The 24,070-nt window shown below is 29.7% G+C and overlaps 1 protein-coding gene across 1 annotated transcript in view; it reads left to right on the top strand.

Moving 5' to 3' along the window:
- The window catches only part of csmd3b (CUB and Sushi multiple domains 3b), a 1,051,207-nt gene that overhangs the window by 528,917 nt on the left and 498,220 nt on the right, over nucleotides 1–24,070 (top strand). Inside the window, exons 11-13 of the mRNA XM_056479206.1 lie at nucleotides 1,487–1,590; nucleotides 5,211–5,323; nucleotides 23,023–23,205. Of these exons, the coding sequence (XP_056335181.1) occupies nucleotides 1,487–1,590; nucleotides 5,211–5,323; nucleotides 23,023–23,205 (400 nt within the window). The remainder of the gene's footprint in view (nucleotides 1–1,486; nucleotides 1,591–5,210; nucleotides 5,324–23,022; nucleotides 23,206–24,070) is intronic.

Genomic DNA, 24,070 nt, shown 5'->3' with positions numbered 1-24,070 from the left:
ACATTTTGATGTCTACATCAAATTAAATGAACAGAAATGATTTATATGCATAGAAAGCAAAATTAATGTAAGTAAAGTGATGTGTGCATTAAAATTTACGTTAACTTTGTAAAAAAAAATGTAAATACTGGTAAAATATTTTTATTTTTATCTGTGCTTTATATCATTGTACACTGTAAAAATGATGGGTTATTTCATCGAAATTCTGGGTGTAAAATGGACTAAACTTTATACAACTAAATTAATAGGACTACAATTAACCCAATCCATATTTACCCAATTTAGATTTATATAGCCCAGCATAAAGTTTTAATAGCCCAGCTGAATATGCACATACATGCTGGTAAAAATAAATAAATAAATAATTTTACAAAAGTAAACACAGTAAAATGTTATTCAGTTTAAATGGTAATTCAAATATAAATAACCAAAAAAAAAAAAACGTGCATATTTGGACATATTTGGAAAAAAAAATTATAATTTTGATGCATTTTACATATAATTAAAATTAATAGGATTTTATTATATGATCTTGATCATAGTATGTTGTGTAGGCTATCTGAAAAAAAATTGCTCAAAGGGGCTAATAATTTTGACCTTAAAATGGTTCATAAAAAATTCTAGCCAAAATTAAACAAATAAGACTTTCTCCAGAAGAAAAAATATTATCAGACATACTTTGAAAAATTCCTTTCTCTGTTAAACATCATTTGGGAAATATTTAAAAAAAGAAAAGAAAATTCAAAAGGGGGCTAATAATTCTGACTATTAGGACTGAATTCTGACTATATATATATATAATTTACAAATAAATTGCTAAAAAATCATACAACGTGATTTCTGGATTTTTTTTTGATTCTGTCTCTGAAAGTGGAAATGCACCTATGGTGAAAATTCTAGACCCCTCCATGATTTCTAAGTAGGGGATATTGAAAAATCACAGGGTGATCAAATACATATTGACCTCACTGTGTATATATATATATATATATATATATATATATATATATATATATATATATATATATATATATATATATATATATATATATATATATATATATATATATGTATATATATATATATAGCCACCATATTACATAATATTTAAAATATTACATTTTAATGTGTTTCTTTTGTAAATTATAGTAAAATTGTGTGTATTTGTATGTTGTTGTTTTTTTCTGCTGTTTTGTGTTTGACCCATATATATCTACACCATAATTTTATTGCGTTTGTTCAACTGAGACAACTCCATCATGCTTGAATGCTCAACACAAACTCGAGTCCATTTCTGACAAGCATTTTCTGGAGACTTTTACCCTCTAATAAAAGTCAAGTTTCTATATTCTCTGCGATATTCAGCACGGCAGTCCTTTTCTCTGGGTTTGGGTCAGCTGACAGGATTCAATTATGCAGGAGCCATAAAGTTTAATTCAGTTCATTTGACACATCGCTAAGCATTATGCCTCATTTCTGCCGACAGGTGATTCAGATTAACTTTGAGGACTTTGACCTGGAGCTGGGCTACGATACGCTAACCATCGGTGATGGAGGGGAAGTTGGAGACCCCAAAACCATCCTGCAAGTGTGAGTTTCTAAACCATGGCCTGTGACGAGGCAATGATGCATAATTTACACAAGAAGGAGATTCTTTACGGTTTCTGAAACAATATTATTATCGATCACTGTCATTCACTGTGTTTGATACTCTAGGAATAATATCCCAGGAACATAAAGTCATTTCTGATATCCTAGTTTATGCACTAGTTTTATAAAATCATTTAAATATTTGTTTTTCTTTAATTTCCTCCTAAATTTAGGCTGTTCTTTAACCCACTGCCATATTTATTTATTTATTCATTTATTTATTTATTTAATGTTATGATTATTGTACTTATTTTTTTTTATATTATTTCATTTTTAATAAACCAAGTATATTTATTTATTTATTAATGTTTTGTTATTCATTTTATTGTTTGTTTTATGTATTTTTATTGAATTTTATTAACTTATTATTTGATTTTATTTATTAATCTATGTGTTTGTTTTGTTATTTTAATTTAATTTTATATTATTTTTATTTATTTTTATTAAACAAGTATATTTATTTATAAATTTTATGTTGTTTTTTATTTTATTTACTTTTATTTAATCAGTATTTTGTTTGATTAGTTGTTTTGATTTATTTTATTTAATATTATATTATTTCATTTTATTTTATTAAACCAAACATATTCATTTATTCATTCATTCATTTATACGTGATATTTTTTATTTTATTTTATGTTATCAAGCATACACATACTTAACCTTTCTTTAGAAAAAAGCTAATGAAAATAACTAAGAAATATAAAACTAGCCATTGAAGTTGTTGGCTGTATCAGTAAATAGCAATATATTTAGATTTATTTATTTATTTATTCAGAAGTTACGATACTTACTGTGACTCTCTGACTGGTGGATTTGTCTGTACAATATTATTACTGATTTTTAAAAGATGAATTCCACAATTAAATGCAACTGTTTAAAACTTCTGAACATCCAGCCTGATCTCACGAGAAAACGTAAGTATTTTACATTTTGACAGTTTAGTGGCTAATTCGTACGAATTCGTACGAGTTCAGTCGTACGAAATGGTACAATTTTAAAAAGGAGGCGTGGCACCTAACCCCGCCCCTAAACCCAACCGTCATTGGAGGATGAGCAAATCGTACTAAATTGTACGAATTAGATCGTACGAATTCGTACGAATTAGCCATTTAAAAAAAAGTTACGAATTGCCGTGAGATTGTCTTGGAACATCCTATACTTAACCATTCAAATGTGTTTTAAATTAGGTATATCCTAAAGTTATGAAGATTACCGTTAATTCCGGTGTCTTGTTTGTTCCTTGCATTATTTCCCCCGCATGCAGCTATTTTCAAAATGCAAAATATTAGGTTTTTATTTTATAGTATGTGTGCTGAACATGTACTTACATTGTGTTTACCTAAGAAAATGCTAGGTTATGAAAGGCAACTACTGTACATGGGTTAAGTCTAGGTTCAGGGATGATACCTGGGTATCACCAGTTTTATGTAATGAATATAATAAGTACATAGTAAATACAGTAAATGCAAACAGGACTGTAAAATAAAGTGCTACCCTTTATACCCTTTTATATTATGTACTTATTTTAGTCTTACATAAACTGAGTAATAACTAGCTGTTATCCCTGAACCTAACCTTAACCCATGTAGTTATAAGTCCTTTATTGTAAGCACACGTTAAGTGCATGTACTGAATAAAGTGCAACCTTGAAAATCGTCAATCGCATTTTGATCTTGAAATAGGTTCTGAAGAAAAATATCTGTCTTTATACACTGTATGTGTATATATATATATATATATATATATATATATATATATATATATATATATATATATATATATATATATATATATATATATATTGGAAAAATTCCATGAAGCACTCCTAATTAAAATAATTGCATTCTACCAGTGGTGTCAGAAATATCTTTATTTTATTTCATTATTAATTTAATTTAATTTAATTTAATTTAATTTAATTTAATTTAATTTAATTTAATTTAATTTAATTTAGTTTAGTTTAGTTTAATTTAATTTAATTTAATTTAATTTAATTTAATTTAATTTAATTCAGGAAAAATCCTATGAACAATTGAAAGTGATGCAATCTAATGTAAATAATCATTTAAAGTTGTTTTTCTTTCTCTCTAAATTAAATGTATTATTTTATTTTATAGCATAAACATACTTATTTTTGATTCAGGAAAAATCCTAAGAACAATTGAAATTGACACAATCTAATGTAAATGATCATTTAAAGTTGTTTTTTTTTTCTCTAAACTAAATTTATTGTTATTATTATTATTATTATTATTATTATTATTATTATTATTATTATTATTATTATTATTATTTATCACTATTATTATTATTATTATTATTATTTGTTATTATTATTATTATTATTATTATTATTATTATTATTATTATTATTATTATTATTATTATTTATCACTATTATTATTATTATTATTATTTGTTATTATTATTATTATTATTTGTTATTATTATTATTATTTGTTGTTATTATTTGTTATTATTATTATTATTATTATTATTATTATTATTATTTATCACTATTATTATTATTATTATTATTATTATTATTATTATTATTATTATTATTATTATTTATCAATATTATTATTATTATTATTATTATTATTATTATTATTATTATTATTATTTATCAATATTATTATTATTATTATTATTATTATTATTATTATTATTATTATTATTATTATTATGTTATTTAATTTTAAAGCATAAACATCATTTTTATGAAGGAAAAAACCTATGAACAATTTCTCTAAACTAACTTTATTGTTATTGTTATTATTATTATTATTATTATTTGTTGTTATTATTATTATTATTATTATTATTTGTTGTTATTTGTTGTTATTATTATTATTTATCACTATTACTATTATTATTATTATTATTATTATTATTATTATTATTATTATTATTATTTGTTATTATTGTTATTTATTGTTATTATTTTTTGTTATTATTATTATTATTATTATTATTATTATTGTTATTATTATTTATCACTATTATTATTATTTTTTGTTATTATTATTATTATTATTATTATTATTATTATTATTATTATTTGTTGTTATTATTTGTTGTTATTATTAATATTATTGTTATTATTATTATTTGTTATTATTGTTATTATTATTATTATTTATAACTATTATTATTATTATTATTATTATTATTATGTTATTTAATTTTAAAGCATAAACATCATTTTTATGAAGGAAAAAACCTATGAACAATTGAAAGTGGCACAATCTAATGAAAATTGCGGGAAAATAAAACGTTGTTGCATTTATCAATAAGAACTTTATATATATATATATATATATATATATATATATATATATATATATATATATATATATATATATATATATATATATATATATATATATATATATATATTTCTTTTTTTTTTTTTTTTTGTACTGTATTATTACAAAATATGCGAAACAGTGATAAAGAATAAGTATGTGTAGATGAGTGAGTAGTTTATGCTTAATATGATGATAGTCTGTGTAGTGATGTATGTCTAGTAATCTCTCTGTTGTCTTCTGTAGTCTGACTGGAAGTTTTGTACCAGACCTGATCGTCAGCATGACCCATCAGATGTGGCTTCACCTTCAGTCTGATGAAAGTGTGGGCTCCATAGGCTTCAAGATCAACTACAAAGGTACTAGTTATATTCTTATTATATATAAATATAACTGGTAGTTATATATTTTTAACCTGTTCATCCTGCGGTGTCTTCCCTTAAAACTAACCATGTGCAAATTGATTAGGTAACCCCATTGCCAGACCATTTCCTCTGTAAAACATAACCAATCCTGTTCCAGAGCTTTCTATATCATCATCTGCTCTCACTTTCTATAATGTTCAAGGCATTTAGACCTAAAGGATGTTGATTTTTAGAGGGTAATTGTCTGAGATGGCGAATGGGACATGGCTATTACCTGTTTTATAACGCAGTCAAACCAAAGGCTAATGATATCAATTACCATTACGTGTCTGACGTTGTAGAGAGTAATACGTAACAGGCATCCTGATGTGACCCTATATAATGTGATGATCTTCTTCAGGCTCCAACATCTATGCTTGAATTAATCCAGTATAGCTTTTTACTGCCGTGCCGCATTTACTGCTGTAAAGAGCCACTGAAAGTGCAGAAGGTGCAGGTTTGTGTGATTGAGTGGAGGCGGGGACTAATTTGCATATTCATGCTTCTGCGCATACTAAATGAGGAGAGGGGTGTAGAGTTATAGTCAGGTCATTTTAAGGCAGAATGAAACGAGGGATGTTTAAATTTGTCGTTTTGATTCGCTCTCAGCCCATTTTGATCCTGAAGAGTTACATTTAACAAGAACAAATACATATATATTCTTAAAATGCACGTTTTTATTTGCTTTTAGTCTCTTGTTTTGATGTTTTACAGTTAGGGTTACACTTTTATAACCATTTCAACCATGTTTAGTTGCTTTTAGTGTTTTGTTTTGATGTTTTACAGTTAGAGTTAGACTTTTATAATTATTTCAACCATGTTTATATTAAGTTTAGTTGCTTTTAGACTCTTGTTTTGAAGTTTACAGTTAGGATTAGACTTTTATAACCATGTCAAATGTGTTTAAATTACGTTTAGTTGCTTTTGAACTCTTTTGTTTTGACATTTTACAGTTAAGGTTAGGCTTTTATGACAATTTCAGCCATGTTTGAATGAAGTTAAGTTGCTTTCAGACTCTTGTTTAGATGTTTCACAGTAATGGTTAGGCTTTTATGACAATTTCAGCCTTGTTTAAAGGAAGTTAAGTTGCTTTCAGACTCTTGTTTTGATGTTTTACAGTTAAGGTTAGTGTTTTTAATCATTTCGACCATCTTTGAATTAAGTTTAGTTGCTTTTAGACTCTTGTTTTGAGGTTTATGGTTAGGATTAGACTTTTATAAACGTGTCAAATGTGTTTAAATTAAGTTTAGTTGCTTTTGAACCCTTTTTTATGTTTTACATAAGGGTTAGGCTTTTCTAAGCATTTTAAGCATATTTAAATGAAGTTAAGTTACCTTTAGACTCTTGTTTTGAGGTTTATGGTTAGGATTAGACTTTAATAACTGTGTCAAGTGTATTTAAATTACGTTTAGTTGCTTTTGAACCCTTATGTTTTGATGTTTTACAGTAAGGGTTAGGCTTTTCTAAGCATTTCAAGCATATTTAAATGAAGTTAAGTTACCTTTAGACTCTTGTTTTGATGCTTTATAGTTATAGTTTATAGTTATAATTTACTCTAACATGTTTTACTGTTAGGGTTAGTCTTTTTTAACCATTTCAACTGTGTTTAAATTAAGTTTAGTGGCTTTCAAACTCTTTTGTTTTGATGTTTTACAGTTAGGGTTAGGCTTTTATAACCATTTCAACCATGTTTATATTAAGTTTAGTTGCTTTTAGACTCTTGTTTTGAAGTTTACGGTTAGGATTAGACTTTTATAATCGTGTCAAATGTGTTTAAATTAAGTTTAGTTGCTTTTGAACCCTTTGTTTAGATGTTTCACAGTAAAGGTTAGGCTTTTATGACCATTTCAGCCTTGTTTAAATGAAGTTAAGTTGCTTTCAGACTCTTGTTTTGATGTTTTACAGTTAGGGTTAGTGTTTTTAATCATTTCGACCATCTTTGAAATAAGTTTAGTTGCTTTTAGACTCTTGTTTTGAGGTTTACGGTTAGGATTAGACTTTTATAATCGTGTCAAATGTGTTTAAATTAAGTTTAGTTGCTTTTGAACCCTTTGTTTTGACTTTTTACAGTAAAGGTTAGGCTTTTCTAAGCATTTCAAGCATATTTAAATGAAGTTAAGTTACCTTTAGACTCTTGTTTTGAGGTTTATGGTTAGGATTAGACTTTTATAAACGTGTCAAGTGTATTTAAATTACGTTTAGTTGCTTTTGAACCCTTATGTTTTGATGTTTTACAGTAAGGGTTAGGCTTTTCTAAGCATTTTAAGCATATTTAAATGAAGTTAAGTTACCTTTAGACTCTTGTTTTGATGCTTTATAGTTATAGTTTATAGTTATAATTTACTATAACATGTTTTACTGTTAGGGTTAGTCTTTTTTAACCATTTCAACTGTGTTTAAATTAAGTTTAGTGTCTTTTAAACTCTTTTGTTTTGATGTTTTACAGTTAGGGTTAGGCTTTTATAACCATTTCAACCATGTTTATATTAAGTTTAGTTGCTTTTAGACTCTTGTTTTGAGGTTTACGGTTAGGATTAGACTTTTATAATCGTGTCAAATGTGTTTAAATTACGTTTAGTTGCTTTTGAACCCTTTGTTTTGACTTTTTACAGTAAAGGTTAGGCTTTTATGACAATTTAAGCCATGTTTGAATGAAGTTTAGTTGCTTTTAGATTCTTGTTTAGATGTTTCACAGTAAGGGTTAGGCTTTTATGACCATTTCAGCCTTGTTTAAATGAAGTTAAGTTGCTTTCAGACTCTTGTTTTGATGTTTTACAGTTAGGGTTAGTGTTTTATAATCATTTCGACCATCTTTGAATTAAGTTTAGTTGCTTTTAGACTCTTGTTTTGAGGTTTATGGTTAGGATTAGACTTTTATAACTGTGTCAAGTGTGTTTAAATTACGTTTAGTTGCTTTTGAACCCTTATGTTTTGATGTTTTACAGTAAGGGTTAGGCTTTTCTAAGCATTTTAAGCATATTTAAATGAAGTTAAGTTACCTTTAGACTCTTGTTTTGATGCTTTATAGTTATAGTTTATAGTTATAATTTACTATAACATGTTTTACTGTTAGGGTTAGTCTTTTTTAACCATTTCAACTGTGTTTAAATTAAGTTTAGTGTCTTTTAAACTCTTTTGTTTTGATGTTTTACAGTTAGGGTTAGGCTTTTATAACCATTTCAGCCATGTTTATATTAAGTTTAGTTGCTTTTAGACTCTTGTTTTGAAGTGTACGGTTAGGATTAGACTTTTATAACCGTGTCAAGTGTGTTTAAATTACGTTTAGTTGCTTTTGAACCCTTTTGTTTAGATTTTTTACAGTAAAGGTTAGGCTTTTATGACCATTTCAGCCTTGTTTAAATGAAGTGAAGTTGCTTTCAGACTCTTGTTTTGATGTTTTACAGTTAGGGTTAGTGTTTTATAATCATTTTGCCCATCTTTGAAATAAGTTTAGTTACTTTTAGACTCTTGTTTTGAGGTTTATGGTTAGGATTAGACTTTTATAATCGTGTCAAATGTGTTTAAATTACGTTTAGTTGCTTTTGAACCCTTATGTTTTGATGTTTTACGGTAAGGGTTAGGCTTTTCTAAGCATTTCAAGCATATTTAAATGAAGTTAAGTTACCTTTAGACTCTTGTTTTGATGCTTTATAGTTATAGTTATTAGTTATAATTTACTATAACATGTTTTACTGTTAGGGTTAGTCTTTTTTAACCATTTCAACTGTGTTTAAATTAAGTTTAGTGGCTTTCAAACTCTTTTGTTTTGATGTTTTACAGTTGGGTTTAGGGTTAGGTTTTCATAACCATTTCAACTATGTTTAAATGAAGTTCTTTGTGTTTGTGTTGAAATGTTTTTCCATTCATTTTTTAATGAGTAGTTGCTAATAGCATACCATGTGGTTTTAACAACAACAAAAATGAATGAATGAATGAATGAATGAATGAATGAATGAATGAATGAATGAATACTGTTTTATGAAATGATGATTTACATATTGATTGATGTGTCTTGCTGGATCTGAAGAGCAAAAATAATTTAGCTGATTTTAAATGCATTATCAGAATATTTTTTTTAATCCATCATGCTCCGGTTATACTGATTTATGAAATAAAGGAATAAACAGTCATCCATTCATCGCATTAATTTGTATGACAGTAAATTATCAGGCTTAATTCTGTGGCTGTGAACCCCTGTGGTCAAGGTTAACTAACAGCAGTGTGGCGGAGCAATGAAAAACCACAAAACAGCTTCATTTGCAACTGCAAACAAACAGAAAGGGAAAGCAGGACAGAGGGAAATTGTACAAACAATCTCTCATGGCATCAGCCCAGATTCAATCAAACATCCAGCCTTCATCCCTGTTTTTTTGATGGAGTGAGAAAGTGTTTTTCACATCCCCTGCAAAGAGTTTAGACATCAAACAGCCAGACAGTATTTACCTGGACTAGTGCACGGTTTTCTACACGAGTGTTCAGCATTCATACTTACTGCTCAGTCTGCTTATTACTGTTTGTAGATGTCTCTGTGGAAAACTCAACCCCCATCCATATTTCTTTTTTTTTCTTCCTGTCTTTTTTTTCTTTTTTCATTCGTTTGTTTGTTTGTATATTAATTTGTTGATTTGTCCATCCTTTTTTTCATTCATTTATTCTTTCTATCATTCTTTCTCTTTTGTTCTTTCATTATTTTTACTTTTGTTCATTCTTTTGTTTGTTTGTTCATTCATTTGTTGATTTGTCCATCCTTTCATTCATTCGTTCATCCTTTCTTTCATTTTGTTCATTCATTCTTTCATTATTTCTTTTGTTCATTCATTAGTTCTTTTCATTGATTTGTTTGTCAATCCTTCCATTCTTTCATTCATTCATTCCTTCATTCTTTCTTTCATTCATTCATTCTTTTGTTTGTTTGTCTATCTATCCTTTCGTTCGTCTATTATTTTTTATTTCTTTTGTTTTTTTCAATCATTCTTTCTTTTGTTCTATCGTTTGTTTGTTTGTTTGTTTGTTTGTTTGTTTGTTTGTTTATTCATTCATTCTTTCCTTCTTTTGTTCATTCATTCATTAGTTTTTTTTTTTCTTTCATTCTTTGGATCAATAGTTCTTTCATTAATAAATTTGTTTATCCGTCCTTCCATCCTTTCTTTTCATTCATTCATGCATTCATTCATTCAATCTTTCTTTTATGTTCATTCGTTTGTTCTTTCATTAATTCTTTTGTTTGTTTGTCCATTCATCTGCCCATCCTTTCTTTAATTTGTTTGTTCATTCATTCTTTCTTTCCTTCTTTCATTCTCTTTTTCTTTCATTCTTTTGTTCATTTGTCCATTCATCTGTCCATTCTTTAGTTATTTTGGTTCATTTGTTTGTTCATTCGTCCATCCTTTCTTTCATTTGTTTGTTCATTCATTTGTTTTTTCTTTCAATTTTTCTTTTGTTTGTTCATTCTTTCATCCGTTCATTTATCTTTTGTTCTTTCATACAATAGTTCTTTCATTCATTCATTTGTCCGTCCTTCCATCCTTTCTATTCAGTCATTCATTCGTTCTTTCATTCATTTCTTTGTTCATTCGTCTGTTCATCCTTTCTTTAATTTGTTTGTTCATTCATTCTTTTCTTTCTTCTTACTTTCGTTCTTTCATTCACTTATTTTTTCATTCATTAATTTGTTTGTTTGTTCATTTGTCCGTCCGTCCATCTGTCCATCCAGCCCTTCTTTAATTTGTTTGTTCCTGCATTCTTTCTTTCTTAAATTTGCTTGTTCATTCATTTGGTTATTCGTTCATCCTTTCATTTCTTTATTTCTTGTGTTCTTTCATTCATTAGTGCTTTTATTTGTTTGTTCTTTCTTTCTTTCTTTCTTTTCGGTCTTACTTTTTCTTTTCAGTCTTTTGTTTTTTTGTCCGTCCATCCATCCTTTCATTTGTTTGTTTAATCTTTTTAAAATTCTTTGTATCTTTTGTTCTTAAAATATTTCTTTCTTTCTTTGTTCGTTGTTTTTTTTTGTTTGTCTGTTCGTTTGTTCGTCCATCCTTTATTTCATTTGATCATTTATTTGTTCTTTCTTTCATTCTTTTTTTGTTCATTCATTCAATCATTCATTCAGTCATTCATTCATTTTTCTTTGCATCCTTTCATTTTATTCATTCGTTCGTTCTTTCATTAATTCTTTCGTTTGTGGGTTCATTGGTCCGTTCATCCTTTCTTTAATTTGTTTATTCATTCATTCTTATTTTCCTTCTTACTTTGCTACTTTCAGAAAGTTTCTGTCTGTCTGTCTGTCTTTTTCTTTTTTCTTTTATTCATTCATTTGTTTATTCATTTGTTTGTCTGTCCATCTTTGTTTCATTTTTATTCCTTTTATGTTCCTTTTATTATTTCTTTCATTCATACATTTTTCTTTCATTCTTTCACTCATTAATTTATTTCATTCATTCTCTCATTCATTCATTCATTCATTCATTCAATCGTTTGTTCATTTGTCTGTCTTTCCATTCTTTCATTCTTTTCGTTCATTCATTCATTCGTTCATTCATTCATTCAAAACCTGATTTATTTCATCCAAACTAAAATAAATAATTCTCCAAAATAAAATAAATAAACAAATAAATAAATAAAAATAAAATACATCAAATTCACTTGGGAAATATTTGAAATAAATAAAATAAAACCCCCTGAGTTGAGCATTTAGCATTGGTGTTTAGTAGTCAGTGTGCATAAAAGTAACGCATCTCCACAAATCAGTCCGTCTGAACACTCCACAGCTAACTTTCATCCAGAACACATCAGCTACATTCACTTGATAGCAGCAGCAATCCCTACAAAACCCATATCTTTGATTATCTCTCCTCCCTCAAGGTTTTGTAATAAATTAGTGTCGGGGTGATGAACAGTGTGCCATTCAGTATAATGAGAGAGACTGACGGAGAGAGCAAATGAATCCCCTTAAGTGCAAGACCAGAGAGATAAAGAGGAGGGAAAAAAACAGATTACTGTATGATATCCCTCAGAGAGGCTGGCAAAATATTACTGATTGTATTAGATTTGTCTTTTTGTGTTTTTTTTTTTTTCTTCCTATTATTAATTCATGTTATATATGGCACAGATTTAATTTGACATTTTTCTACGTAGATCTTATTAGAGCTGTCAGTCATAAATATGTGATGGTCATGCATGAGGGAATAAAAAAAAGACACAATGTTTGGCTTATGGACATGCATAATGGAGCATCAATGATTTTTGTGGTTTTTGCAAATTTGATTATTATTATCATTATTATTATTATTATTATTATTATTATTATTATTATTAATTATTATTATTATTATTATTATTATTATTATTATTATCATTATTAATATTATTATTATTATTATTATTATTATTATTATTATTATTATTATTATTAACTTTTTTTTACTAAAGGCCCATTGGAATAATTCTCTCTAAATGTATTTATTCATTCATTCATGCATTCATACAGTAATTATTATTTTTATTTTATATAACATTATTCCTTTTTTTTTATTTTTATGGATAACCTATTTAACTTATGTGTTTTACATATAGTTCAAATATAAATGCTAGCATCTGTTATTTATTTGAGTTTAACCAAACAAAATATTTAAATTGTATATTTTTGTTATGTGATTTTTGTTGTTGTTGTTGTTGTTATTAAATATTATCATCATCATCATTATTATTATTATTATTATTATTATTATTATTATTATTATTATTATTATTATTATCATCATTATTATTATTATTATTATCATTATTATTATTATTATTATTATTATTATTATTATTATTATTATTATTATCATCATTATTATTATCATTATTATTATTATTATTATTATTATTATTATTATTATTATTATTATTATTATTATTAACTTTTTTTTTACTAAAGGCCCATTGGAATAATTCTCTCTAAATGTATTTATTCATTCATTCATGCATTCATACAGTAATTATTATTTTTATTTTATATAACATTATTCCTTTTTTTTATTTTTATGGATAACCTATTTAACTTATGTGTTTTACATATAGTTCAAATATAAATGCTAGCATCTGTTATTTATTTGAGTTTAACCAAACAAAATATTTAAATTGTATATTTTTGTTATGTGATTTTTGTTGTTGTTGTTGTTGTTGTTATTAAATATTATCATCATTATTATTATTATTAATATTATTATTATTCATTATTATTATTATTATTATTATTATTATTATTATTATTATTATTATTATTATCATCATCATCATTATTATTATTATTATTATTATTATTATTATTATTATTATTATTATTATTATTATTATTATCATTATCATTATTATTGTTATTATTATTATTATTATTACTATTATTAGTATTATTATTATTTGTTATTATTATTATTATTATTTGTTATTGTTATTTTGGTGTTGTTATTATTATCATTATCTTTATTATTAATACTATTATGAACTTTTTTTACTAAAGGCCCATTGAAATAATTATCTCAATGTATTTATTTATTCATTCATTCATCCATTAATAATTTTGTTTAATGTAATATATTATTATTCCTTTTTTTAATTTATGGATGCCCTTTTTAAATATGTTTTATATATATTTCAAATATAAATGTTAGCATTACTTATTTGAGTTTAAGCAAACTTCAGTGTTCATGTGTAAGATATTTCTTCTCTATGTAGATGAAGTTTTTTTTTTTTCTCAGATAAATTCTTGTGAAGTGACTCAAAGCGCTATTAATCACAAATAATATACATTTGTATAAAGGGATTCCATAACTAAATTGCTTTTCCACTTTGCAAGACTCAGATGACCCTACTAATATCATCATCATCCAGAATATTCTTCACATTTTCCCCATTATAATGTCATCCAAATTGTCCTAATAATATAGCACTGTTCTAACTAAAGAATAGTTGGAAGGATTGTATTCCCTGAAAAGGATTTTGACCGTATAATATATGACACAGGGACATATGCGATATATAATATATAAATCCGGAGCCCTTTGAGGGATCCATCTATAAAATGAACACATTAATGGTGCAGAGCGTGCATTCATTCAGTGGAAGATGAATAGAGCTTTTCATTGTCTTCTTCCCCAGTGCTTCATTTACCTGTCAGGTCAGGAGTTTTGAACAAAAGAGTCACTCCAACATCAAATAGACATAATGAGAATGGAGAAAAGAAAATAATAAATGCACTCACAATGTGAACTCAATGTGTATCATTATGCATTCATAAGCATACCTGTCTACACTACCTGACAAAAGTCTTGTCGCCGATCCCACTTGTAAGAGCAACAAATAATAACTTGACTTCTAGTGGCAGAAGGTAGATTTTTCATCTGTTGAACTGCATCCCAATCATCACAAATACTGCAGAAGACCTACTGGAACTCGCATGGACCCAAGATTCTCATAGAAATCAGTCAAGTTTGGTGAAGGAAAAATCATGGTTTGGGGTTACATATAGTATGGGGGCATGCGAGAGATCTGCAGAGTGGATGGCAACATCAACAGCCTGAGGTATCAAGGCATTTGGGCTGCCCATTACATTACAAACCACAGGAGAGGGCAAATTCTTCAGCAGGATAGTGCTCCTTCTCATACTTCAGCCTCCACATCAAAGTTCCTGAAAGCAAAGAAGGTGTTTCAGGATTGGCCAGCCCAGTCACCAGACATGAACATTATTGAGTTTTATTATATGAACATGTCATTTTCCATTGATGCATTTACAGGTATACCCTCGTGTTTTACCTCTTGAGGGTTTACCGTGTTCTTATTTCTTGTGACAAATTTAATGTCATACAGATATAACACCTCTGCATGATCCCAGAGTTTCAGATTAATATATTAAAAGTGTCGACAGGCTCTGCTGAAGTGTTTGCCACCAGTTATATTCATTACAATGCAAATGGCTCTCTTATTTTTCTAAGTCTGGCAGTCTCGTTGTTATTGAGATGTTTTTTGGCATCAGTCAAAGCCAACGTCACTCTGATAAATCATAACATCGAGAAGTTGTGCCTTGATTGTTTTTGGACTGACTTGGGATTCTCTGTATCCAAAGAATAAAATTTCCTAATGCACAATTCTTTTTATAAAAAAAAATTTCTGTATTATTATTCAGCAGATTCTTAGATAGCAGTAGATGCATGACACATGTTTGAAGTTTTGTTCCATGCCACTGTCGCCACTGGCTTGCTTGGTTTGAGACATGTGGAGCTGCGCATCGATGGATTTGCTCTTCAGTTTTTGAACTTTCAGCAGCGAAAATTAAACCACACTGAGCTGAACTAAACTGAACTTCAACTCTGAAAACTGGACTGACACAGTTTCAATCTAGTAGAACTTCTATGTTAATCTGCTTTGACACAACCTACAATGTAAAAGGGCACTAATCCAACTGCTGGGTTATTTTTTAAATTAATTTAATAGGACCAAATTTAGCTCAATGTTCTGGTTAGTCCATATTTTACCCAATTTGGTTTTAATAACCCAGCATTTCTTAGAGTGTACATTCTGCTGGTGGTAAACATTCAAAATAATAATTGAATATAATGATGTAGACATCAAATAAGACATCACAATTATCACTAGCCAACCCAAATTACCCCACACAGTCACCACTGGCTTGCTTGGTTTGAGAAGTGCGGAGCTGCGCATCGATGGATTTGCTCTTCAAATTCATTAAACCACACTAAACTGAACTGGACTGTCACAGTTTCAATTTACTAGAACTTCTATTAGGCTGCTTTGACACAATCTACATTGTAAATGCACATTGTAAAGGCACACTAATCCAACTGCTGGGTTATTTTTTAAATTAATTTAATAGGACCAAATTTAGCTCAATGGTCTGGTTAGTCCATATTTTACCCAATTTGGTTTTAATAACCCAGCATTTCTTAGAGTGTACATTCTGCTGGTGGTAAACATCCAAAATAATAATTGAATATAATGATGTAGACATCAAATAAGACATCACAATTATCACTAGCCAACCCAAATTACCCCACACAGTCACCACTGGCTTGCTTGGTTTGAGAAGTGCGGAGCTGCGCATCGATGGATTTGCTCTTCAAATTCATTAAACCACACTAAACTGAACTAGACTGTCACAGTTTCAATTTACTAGAACTTCTGTTAGGCTGCTTTGACACAATCTACATTGTAAAGGCGCATTGTAAAAGCGCACTAATCCAACTGCTGGGTTGTTATTTTTTTTAAATTAATTTAATAGGACCAAATTTAGCTCAATGTTCTGGTTAGTCCATATTTTACCCAATTTGGTTTTAATAACCCAGCATTTCTTAGAGTGTACATTCTGCTGGTGGTAAACATCCAAGACAATAATAGAATATATTAATGTAAACAAATAGGACATCACAATTATCACTAGACAACCCAAATTACCCCACACAGTCACCACTGGCTTGCTTGGTTTGAGAAGTGCGGAGCTGCACATCGATGGATTTGCTCTTCAAATTCATTAAACCACACTAAGCTGAACTGAACTGTAACAGTCTCAATTTACTAGAACTTCTGTTAGGCTGCTTTGACACAATCTACATTGTAAAGGCGCATTGTAAAAGCGCACTAATCCAATCCTGGGTTATTTTTTAAATTAATTTAATAGGACCAAAGTTAGCTCAATGTTCTGGTTAGTCCATATTTTACCCAATTTGGTTTTAATAACCCAGCATTTCTTAGAGTGTACATTCTGCTGGTGGTAAACATTCAACATAATAATTGAATATAATGATGTAGACATCAAATAAGACATCACAATTATCACTAGCCAACCCAAATTACCCCACACAGTCACCACTGGCTTGCTTGGTTTGAGAAGTGCGGAGCTGCGCATCGATGGATTTGCTCTTCAAATTCATTAAACCACACTAAACTGAACTGGACTGTCACGGTTTCAATTTACTAGAACTTCTGTTAGGCTGCTTTGACACAATCTACATTGTAAAGGTGCATTGTAAAAGCGCACTAATCCAATTGCTTGGTTATTTTTTTAAATTAATTTAATAGGACCAAATTTAGCTCAATGTTCTGGTTAGTCCATATTTTACCCAATTTGGTTTTAATAACCCAGTATTTCTTAGAGTGTACATTCTGCTGGTGGTAAACATCCAAGACAATAATAGAATATATTAATGTAAACAAATAGGACATCACAATTATCACTAGCCAACCCAAATTACCCCACACAGTCACCACTGGCTTGCTTGGTCTGAGAAGTGCGGAGCTGCGCATCGATGGATTTGCTGTCACAGTTTCAATTTACTAGAACTTCTATGTTAGGCTGCTTTGACACAATCTACATTGTAAAAGAGCTATAGAAATAAACAAGAATTGAATTGAACAAAGAAAGCATAAATAAAAAGCATACATTTTTTTTATTATTGCTTAGAACTTATGAGGCTTTCTTTTAATATGTATTATTATTATTATTATTATTATTATCATTCTTACTTTTCTGTGTATTTCATGTTCTTCTGTTTTGATGCTCTTTTTAGCACTTTGAGTCTGAGAAAAGCGCAATATAAATAAAATGTATTATTATTATTATTATTAAATAACTAGAATAATAATAATAAAGTAAAATAAAAATAAACTCTAGCCAATGACTTCCATAGTGAAAAAACCCCAAAAGCAATTACTGTGGAAGTCAGCGATTTTAGCTTTTCTCAAGTCATCTTTTTTTGTTGTTGTCAACAGGAAAACCCAGCAGGCACCGGACGTCAACATGACGTCAGATTGACATTGTACTCTAACGTGGTGGGACTTTGCATTTTGTTTGGAAATGAAAATTGGGTTGACATCAGAACCAAACGTCAGGCCAACGTAGGGCTGGGCCGCTAAACAATATTGTATGAAATCGTAAAATTTGTGTCAATAACAATGATCAGAATCAGAAAGAGCTTTATTGCCAGGTATGTTCACACATATGAGGAATTTGTTTTGGTGACAGAGCTTCTACAGTGCAACATGATTACAGAGACAGGACAAAAAACAGATAATAAATATATTAAAAAAAAAACAAGTAAGTTGTGAATGCAAATATACAGATTGACAAGTGTATGTACAGGTATATTACTATATATTATATGATAGCTCTGGACATTTTTACTCTATATTAATCTAAGAGGCAATCACACAGCAGAAATGTGCAATGGGAATCTAAAAGTGTGTTGATATTAGAGATGCACCGAATTTTAGGCCACCGAAAATTTATTGACCGAAAATATGTTATGCCTTTTAATGGACCCTCTAGTTTTTCTGGCTTCAGTCATTGTTGGGGTACTCCGCCCAGCCCTAGGTCGACGTCAGTGTCCAATGTCCAACCTAAAATCAACCAAATATAAACGTCTAATGATGTTACAGCTTGACGTTGTGTGGACGTTACCACTATGACGTCTATCAGACATTGGATTTTGGATTTTGCCCTACCTGACGAATAAATATCAGTATTTGACATCAATACGATGTTGGATTTTGGTTACTTTACAACACAACCTAAAATCAACCAAATATCAATGTCATTTGACGTCATTATTGGATGTCAAAATAACGTTGTCCTCAGACCAGGGGTGCCCAAAGTCGGTCCTAGAGGGCCAGTGTCCTGGAGGGTTTACCTGAACCAGCTAATCAAGCTCTTACTAGATATACTAGAAACTTCCTGACAAGTGTGTTGAAGCAGGTTGGAGCTAAACTCAGCAGGACACTGGCCCTTCAGGACCAAGTTTGGACACCCTTAGATGCTGACTGGACATTTAATTTTGGGTCACCCCTGACATCACGACCTGAATCTAACCTAACATTAACATCTAATGACGTTGTGTGCCTGCTGGGAAGAAACTCAAACTGGTTTGGAACCACTTGAGGATGAGTATATGATGATGAGAATTATGTTCATTTTTGTGCGAACTATCCCTTTAAGTAACAGCATTACTCAAGTTTTCAGTGCAGCTTATTGATCATCCATCAACGTATCGTCCCTATAGCGATGCTCATTAGCATACAATATTGCATGATATCATTAACATACAATTTAGAGTTTGCATTTAATTTGAATGGCCAAAACTTTAGCAACATCTTTGACACATAAACTGAAGCTAATTGAATGATTCAATGAAATAAAACAGCTGGGAGTCAGTCTGTGTGTTCTGAACTCCTGTGGCTCATGTTTTAAGAAATGCATCTCGACTACACATGAAGGTTGACTTTGCGATAATGAGCGCTTTCTTGAGAGAGATAAAGTCAGCATTATTGAAATGAAACAATATCCGCGGTATACACAAAGGAGAGATAAATTACTTGCCATTTTCCAATGAATAAGAAACGGTTTGGAGATTACATTTATTTATAGGCTTTTTATTGTGAAGGTAACCTTAATGAGTCCTGCTATATGGTAAACGCTCAGAATGCTCTTTGATGTATTACATGCCAAAGTTCACTGATACTCTGTAATATCTCAGCAAGAGAAATACAGCTCCCGATCTCCCTCTGTGTGGGTGGAGTGTGCTAATGAGTCTTGAAAAACAGACTTGTGAGCTCTGTGGTTGTTAAAGGGATAGTTCACCAAAATGTGTTAACGCTACCTTAATGTACAAGTAGCTAAAACTCGCTAAGGATGTGGGTTGGGTCGGGGGTGAGGTGTCAGAATAACACAGCTGAGAACCGGGTAACTATGGACCAGGTTTCGGGCGGCCGCTGTGATCTGATACTATAACAAAATTGGCAACCCGGGGGTGTCAAAGGCTATATATATATATATATATATATATATATATATATACAAAAAAAAAAAAAAAAAAAATATATATATATATATATATATATATATATATATATATATATATATATATATATATATATATATATATATATATATACACATATATATATATACACATATATACACATATATATATATATATATATATATATATATATATATATATATATATACACGTGTGTGTATATGTGTGTATATATATATATATATTCTTTTTTTCACACAGATTAAAAAAAATAATAATAAACAATAATTAAATCAACAACAACTACAATATTATTATTAATAATTATTATTAATAATAACAACAAAACAACAATAATATTAATAATAATATGGATAATAATAAATAAACGTTTTATTCTGAAGGCTGCCTTAATGAGTCCTGCTATATGGTAGAGAATGCTCTGTGATGTATAGCATGCTCACAAAGTTCAGTGAAACTCTGTAATACCTCAGGAAGAGAAACACAGCTCCCACTCTTCCCCTGTGTGCTTACATACACCCAATCCACCTTTTGTGTTTGATTGGATAGCTTGTTAGCACAAAATTGATCCTCACGGCGAGGTCTTCAGGTTTACAAGCGCACTGAACACCCATCACATTAAGCAGAGGGTTTGTTCATCTGACCCTCTGACCTTACATCCGAGTGTAAGCGCTGTCCGGGATTATTCACGCGCCTGCGGACAATTTGTACTCTATTTTTGTGCCTCATCATAAATACAAAGCAGTAAATATGGCCTAACCTTCCCCTAGCCACCCCACACGATTGACCGCCGGTGTACAGCATTGTGGTGGTCATAAAGAGACTGTCATGTTGGAAATTAATGCCATACATCAAGCATTGGCCTCCATTATACCTCAAGAGAAATCCCCCCTTTTCCTACATGCTCAAACTTTGATTTGGTTTTAAATTAATTTTAGTCTCTCTTTTTTCCTCATTTCTGTGTCTCCCCTTATTTGAAACGAAGTTCATAGTTCAAGTGTGCATGGCTGTGTGAAGTGTCTGGAAGATGTATTGCCCATTCCTGCCGCCCACCGAGTCCAGGCTATGCAGATGGAAGAAGTGTTATCTAGGTAAAAGTGACCCCCAGACCGGGTTTCTGGTTGGGACGACATGGATGGTCGGTTTTACCGTCCGAGGATCCAGACTCTGGAGCTTATCTGAGCTGAACAGAGAGTTTTGGTGGCATTCGGTTCTGCTCAGCTTCCCTTAGGGGATGGAGTTTCAGAACATCTGATGAAATCGAGCCACCACTGGGTTTTTTTATTTTTGTGCTGTAGAATTTGGGGAAGCAGACTTTAAGTTTATATTATATTTTTAAATAATAATAATAATAATGTAGAAACAGTAATAATAATAATAATAATGATATTAGGGTGACGCAGTGGCGCAGTAGGTAGTGCTGTCGCCTCACACCAAGAAGGTCGCTGGTTCCAGCCTCGGCTGGGTCAGTTGGCGTTTCTTTGTGGAGTTTGCATGTTCTCCCCTGTGTTCACGTGGGTTTCCACAGTCCAAATACATGCGATACAGGGGAATTGGGTTGTCCGTAGTGTATGAGTGTGAATGAATGTGTATGGATGTTTCCCAGAGATGGGTTGCAGCTGGAAGAGCATCCGCTGTGTAAAACATATGCTGGATAAGTTGGCAGTTCATTCTGCTGTGGCGACCCCAGATTAATAAAGGGTCGAAGCTGAAAAGAAAATTATTGAATGAATAATAATATTACCAACAACAGGAGAGGTAAAAAAGATGTATTTTCCATACAGATAAAAAATAAATAAATAAATCCATAATAATAATAATAATAATAATATGAATGTAAAATTATAGTCATATTAAGAACAACAGCAACAACAAAAGGAGAAGAAAAAATTATTTTTCCATACAGTTTTTAAAAAATAATAATAATAATGTAGAAAATTGTAATAATAATAATAATAATAATAATAATAATAATAATAATGTAAAAACAATAACAATAATAATAGTAATAATAATAATGTAAAAAACAACAACACTAATAATAAAAACAACAACAACAACAGAAGAGGGAAACAAATTCCATACTGTTTTATTATTATTATTAATATTGATATTAATAATATTATTAATAATGTATATTAATAATAATAATGATAATAATGGTACAAATGTAAAAAGCAACAACACTAATAATAAAAGCAACAACAACAGTAGAAAACAAATTCCATACTGTTTTTTTATTTAATATAATTAATAATAATAGTAATGTAAAATAATAATAATAATAAAAATGATAATGATAACAACAACAACAACAACAACACCAACAACAACAGGAGAGGAAAAAAAATTCCATACAGTTTTTTAAATAATAATAATAATAATAATAATAATAATAATTGTTAAAATAATAATAAAAAAATATAATAATTAATACTTATGTTTATTATTGTTGTTATTATTATTATTATTATTATTATTATTATTATTATTATTATTATTATTATTATTATTATTATTATTATTATTATTATTATGACTGATTGATAGATGTGTTGTAAGCCCTATGGTTGCAAAAAATGAAAATGACCTCTATGGTAATCACTCTAACTAACTGTATTTCTTCTGTTGAACACAGAAGATATTTTGAAGAACAGTAGGAAAACAGTTACTATGGAAGTCAATGGGTGGTAGCAATCCGCATTCTTCATATGATGTTCTTTTATGTTAAACAGAAGTAAGAAACTTAAATAGGCAGCAGCAGCAGTGGAAACAGTAGACGTGTGTGTACTGATCACTATTATTTACATGCGTTCTCTGCAGAAATCGACAAGGAGAGCTGTGGGGACCCGGGCACCCCGCTGTATGGAATGAGAGAAGGAGACGGCTTCTCCAACGGTGACATGCTTCGCTTTGAGTGCCAGTTTGGGTTTGAGCTCATCGGAGAGAAAACAATATCCTGTCAAAACAACAACCAGTGGTCTGCCAACATCCCCATCTGCATTTGTGAGTACCGTCAACACTACTGTACAATGCAGACTGAGTAATGGCTCTGGAAATCATTTACTGTCCTGCGCTTGTTGCTCTATTATGATAACTGTAGTAGTTTTTCAGCATTAATCATTTTTAATAATAAGTAAGCAATACTAGTAAGATAAAATGTGTCATCAAATATACCTGGGTGGTCTGCCCAAGTAAAGTCTATGTGTGAGAGGCCCTGAATGTCCAACACATCATTTACTCATTGTAGGCCTACTAATAATCACATTTTATTACTTAAAGGGCCCTACCATACACCCGGCGCAATAAGGCGCAAGATGTGTTTTGCGTGATTTGTTGCTATTTTCAGACCAGTGCAGCAGTAATTTTCCCGTTTTACGCCCCTTTGTTTAAATAGCAAATACATTTGTGCCACTGTGTGGATTCATGGGTTTTCCGGTCTAGAAAAGATGTGTGTTAAGACGAATTCTTGGCGCGTTGCTATTTTGAGGAACTGAAATAGACCGTGCCGTTGACCAACTAAATGCTGGTCTAAAGTCCAGCACAGAGCACGTTAGTTATGCGACTATGTGGGGTCAAACGCTTACACATTGCTTGAAACACACAGGATGTACAGCAATACACACATATCTTTACAGATAAAAACAATTAAAGGATTTAAATGTTACAAAAATTATAATTTTCTACATAATTATAAAAACACTGCCTCCATGCCCTCTTCATCGAGGGGGCTATTTTCAGTTTATTCATGACAATTTGCACTTGTATAATGTTATTATTATTAGCAGTATTATTTATTATATGCATATTTATATTTGTTTTAATAAAAACAAGTTTAGATTTGTCCAGCTGTCGGATTTTGGAGACATCT

Source organism: Danio aesculapii, chromosome 19 (genome assembly GCF_903798145.1).
Source record: "Danio aesculapii chromosome 19, fDanAes4.1, whole genome shotgun sequence".
NCBI classification, from domain to species: Eukaryota; Metazoa; Chordata; class Actinopteri; order Cypriniformes; family Danionidae; genus Danio; species Danio aesculapii.
The sequence above is the reverse complement of the archived record's forward strand: the minus strand, read 5'-3'. Positions and strand labels throughout refer to the sequence as shown.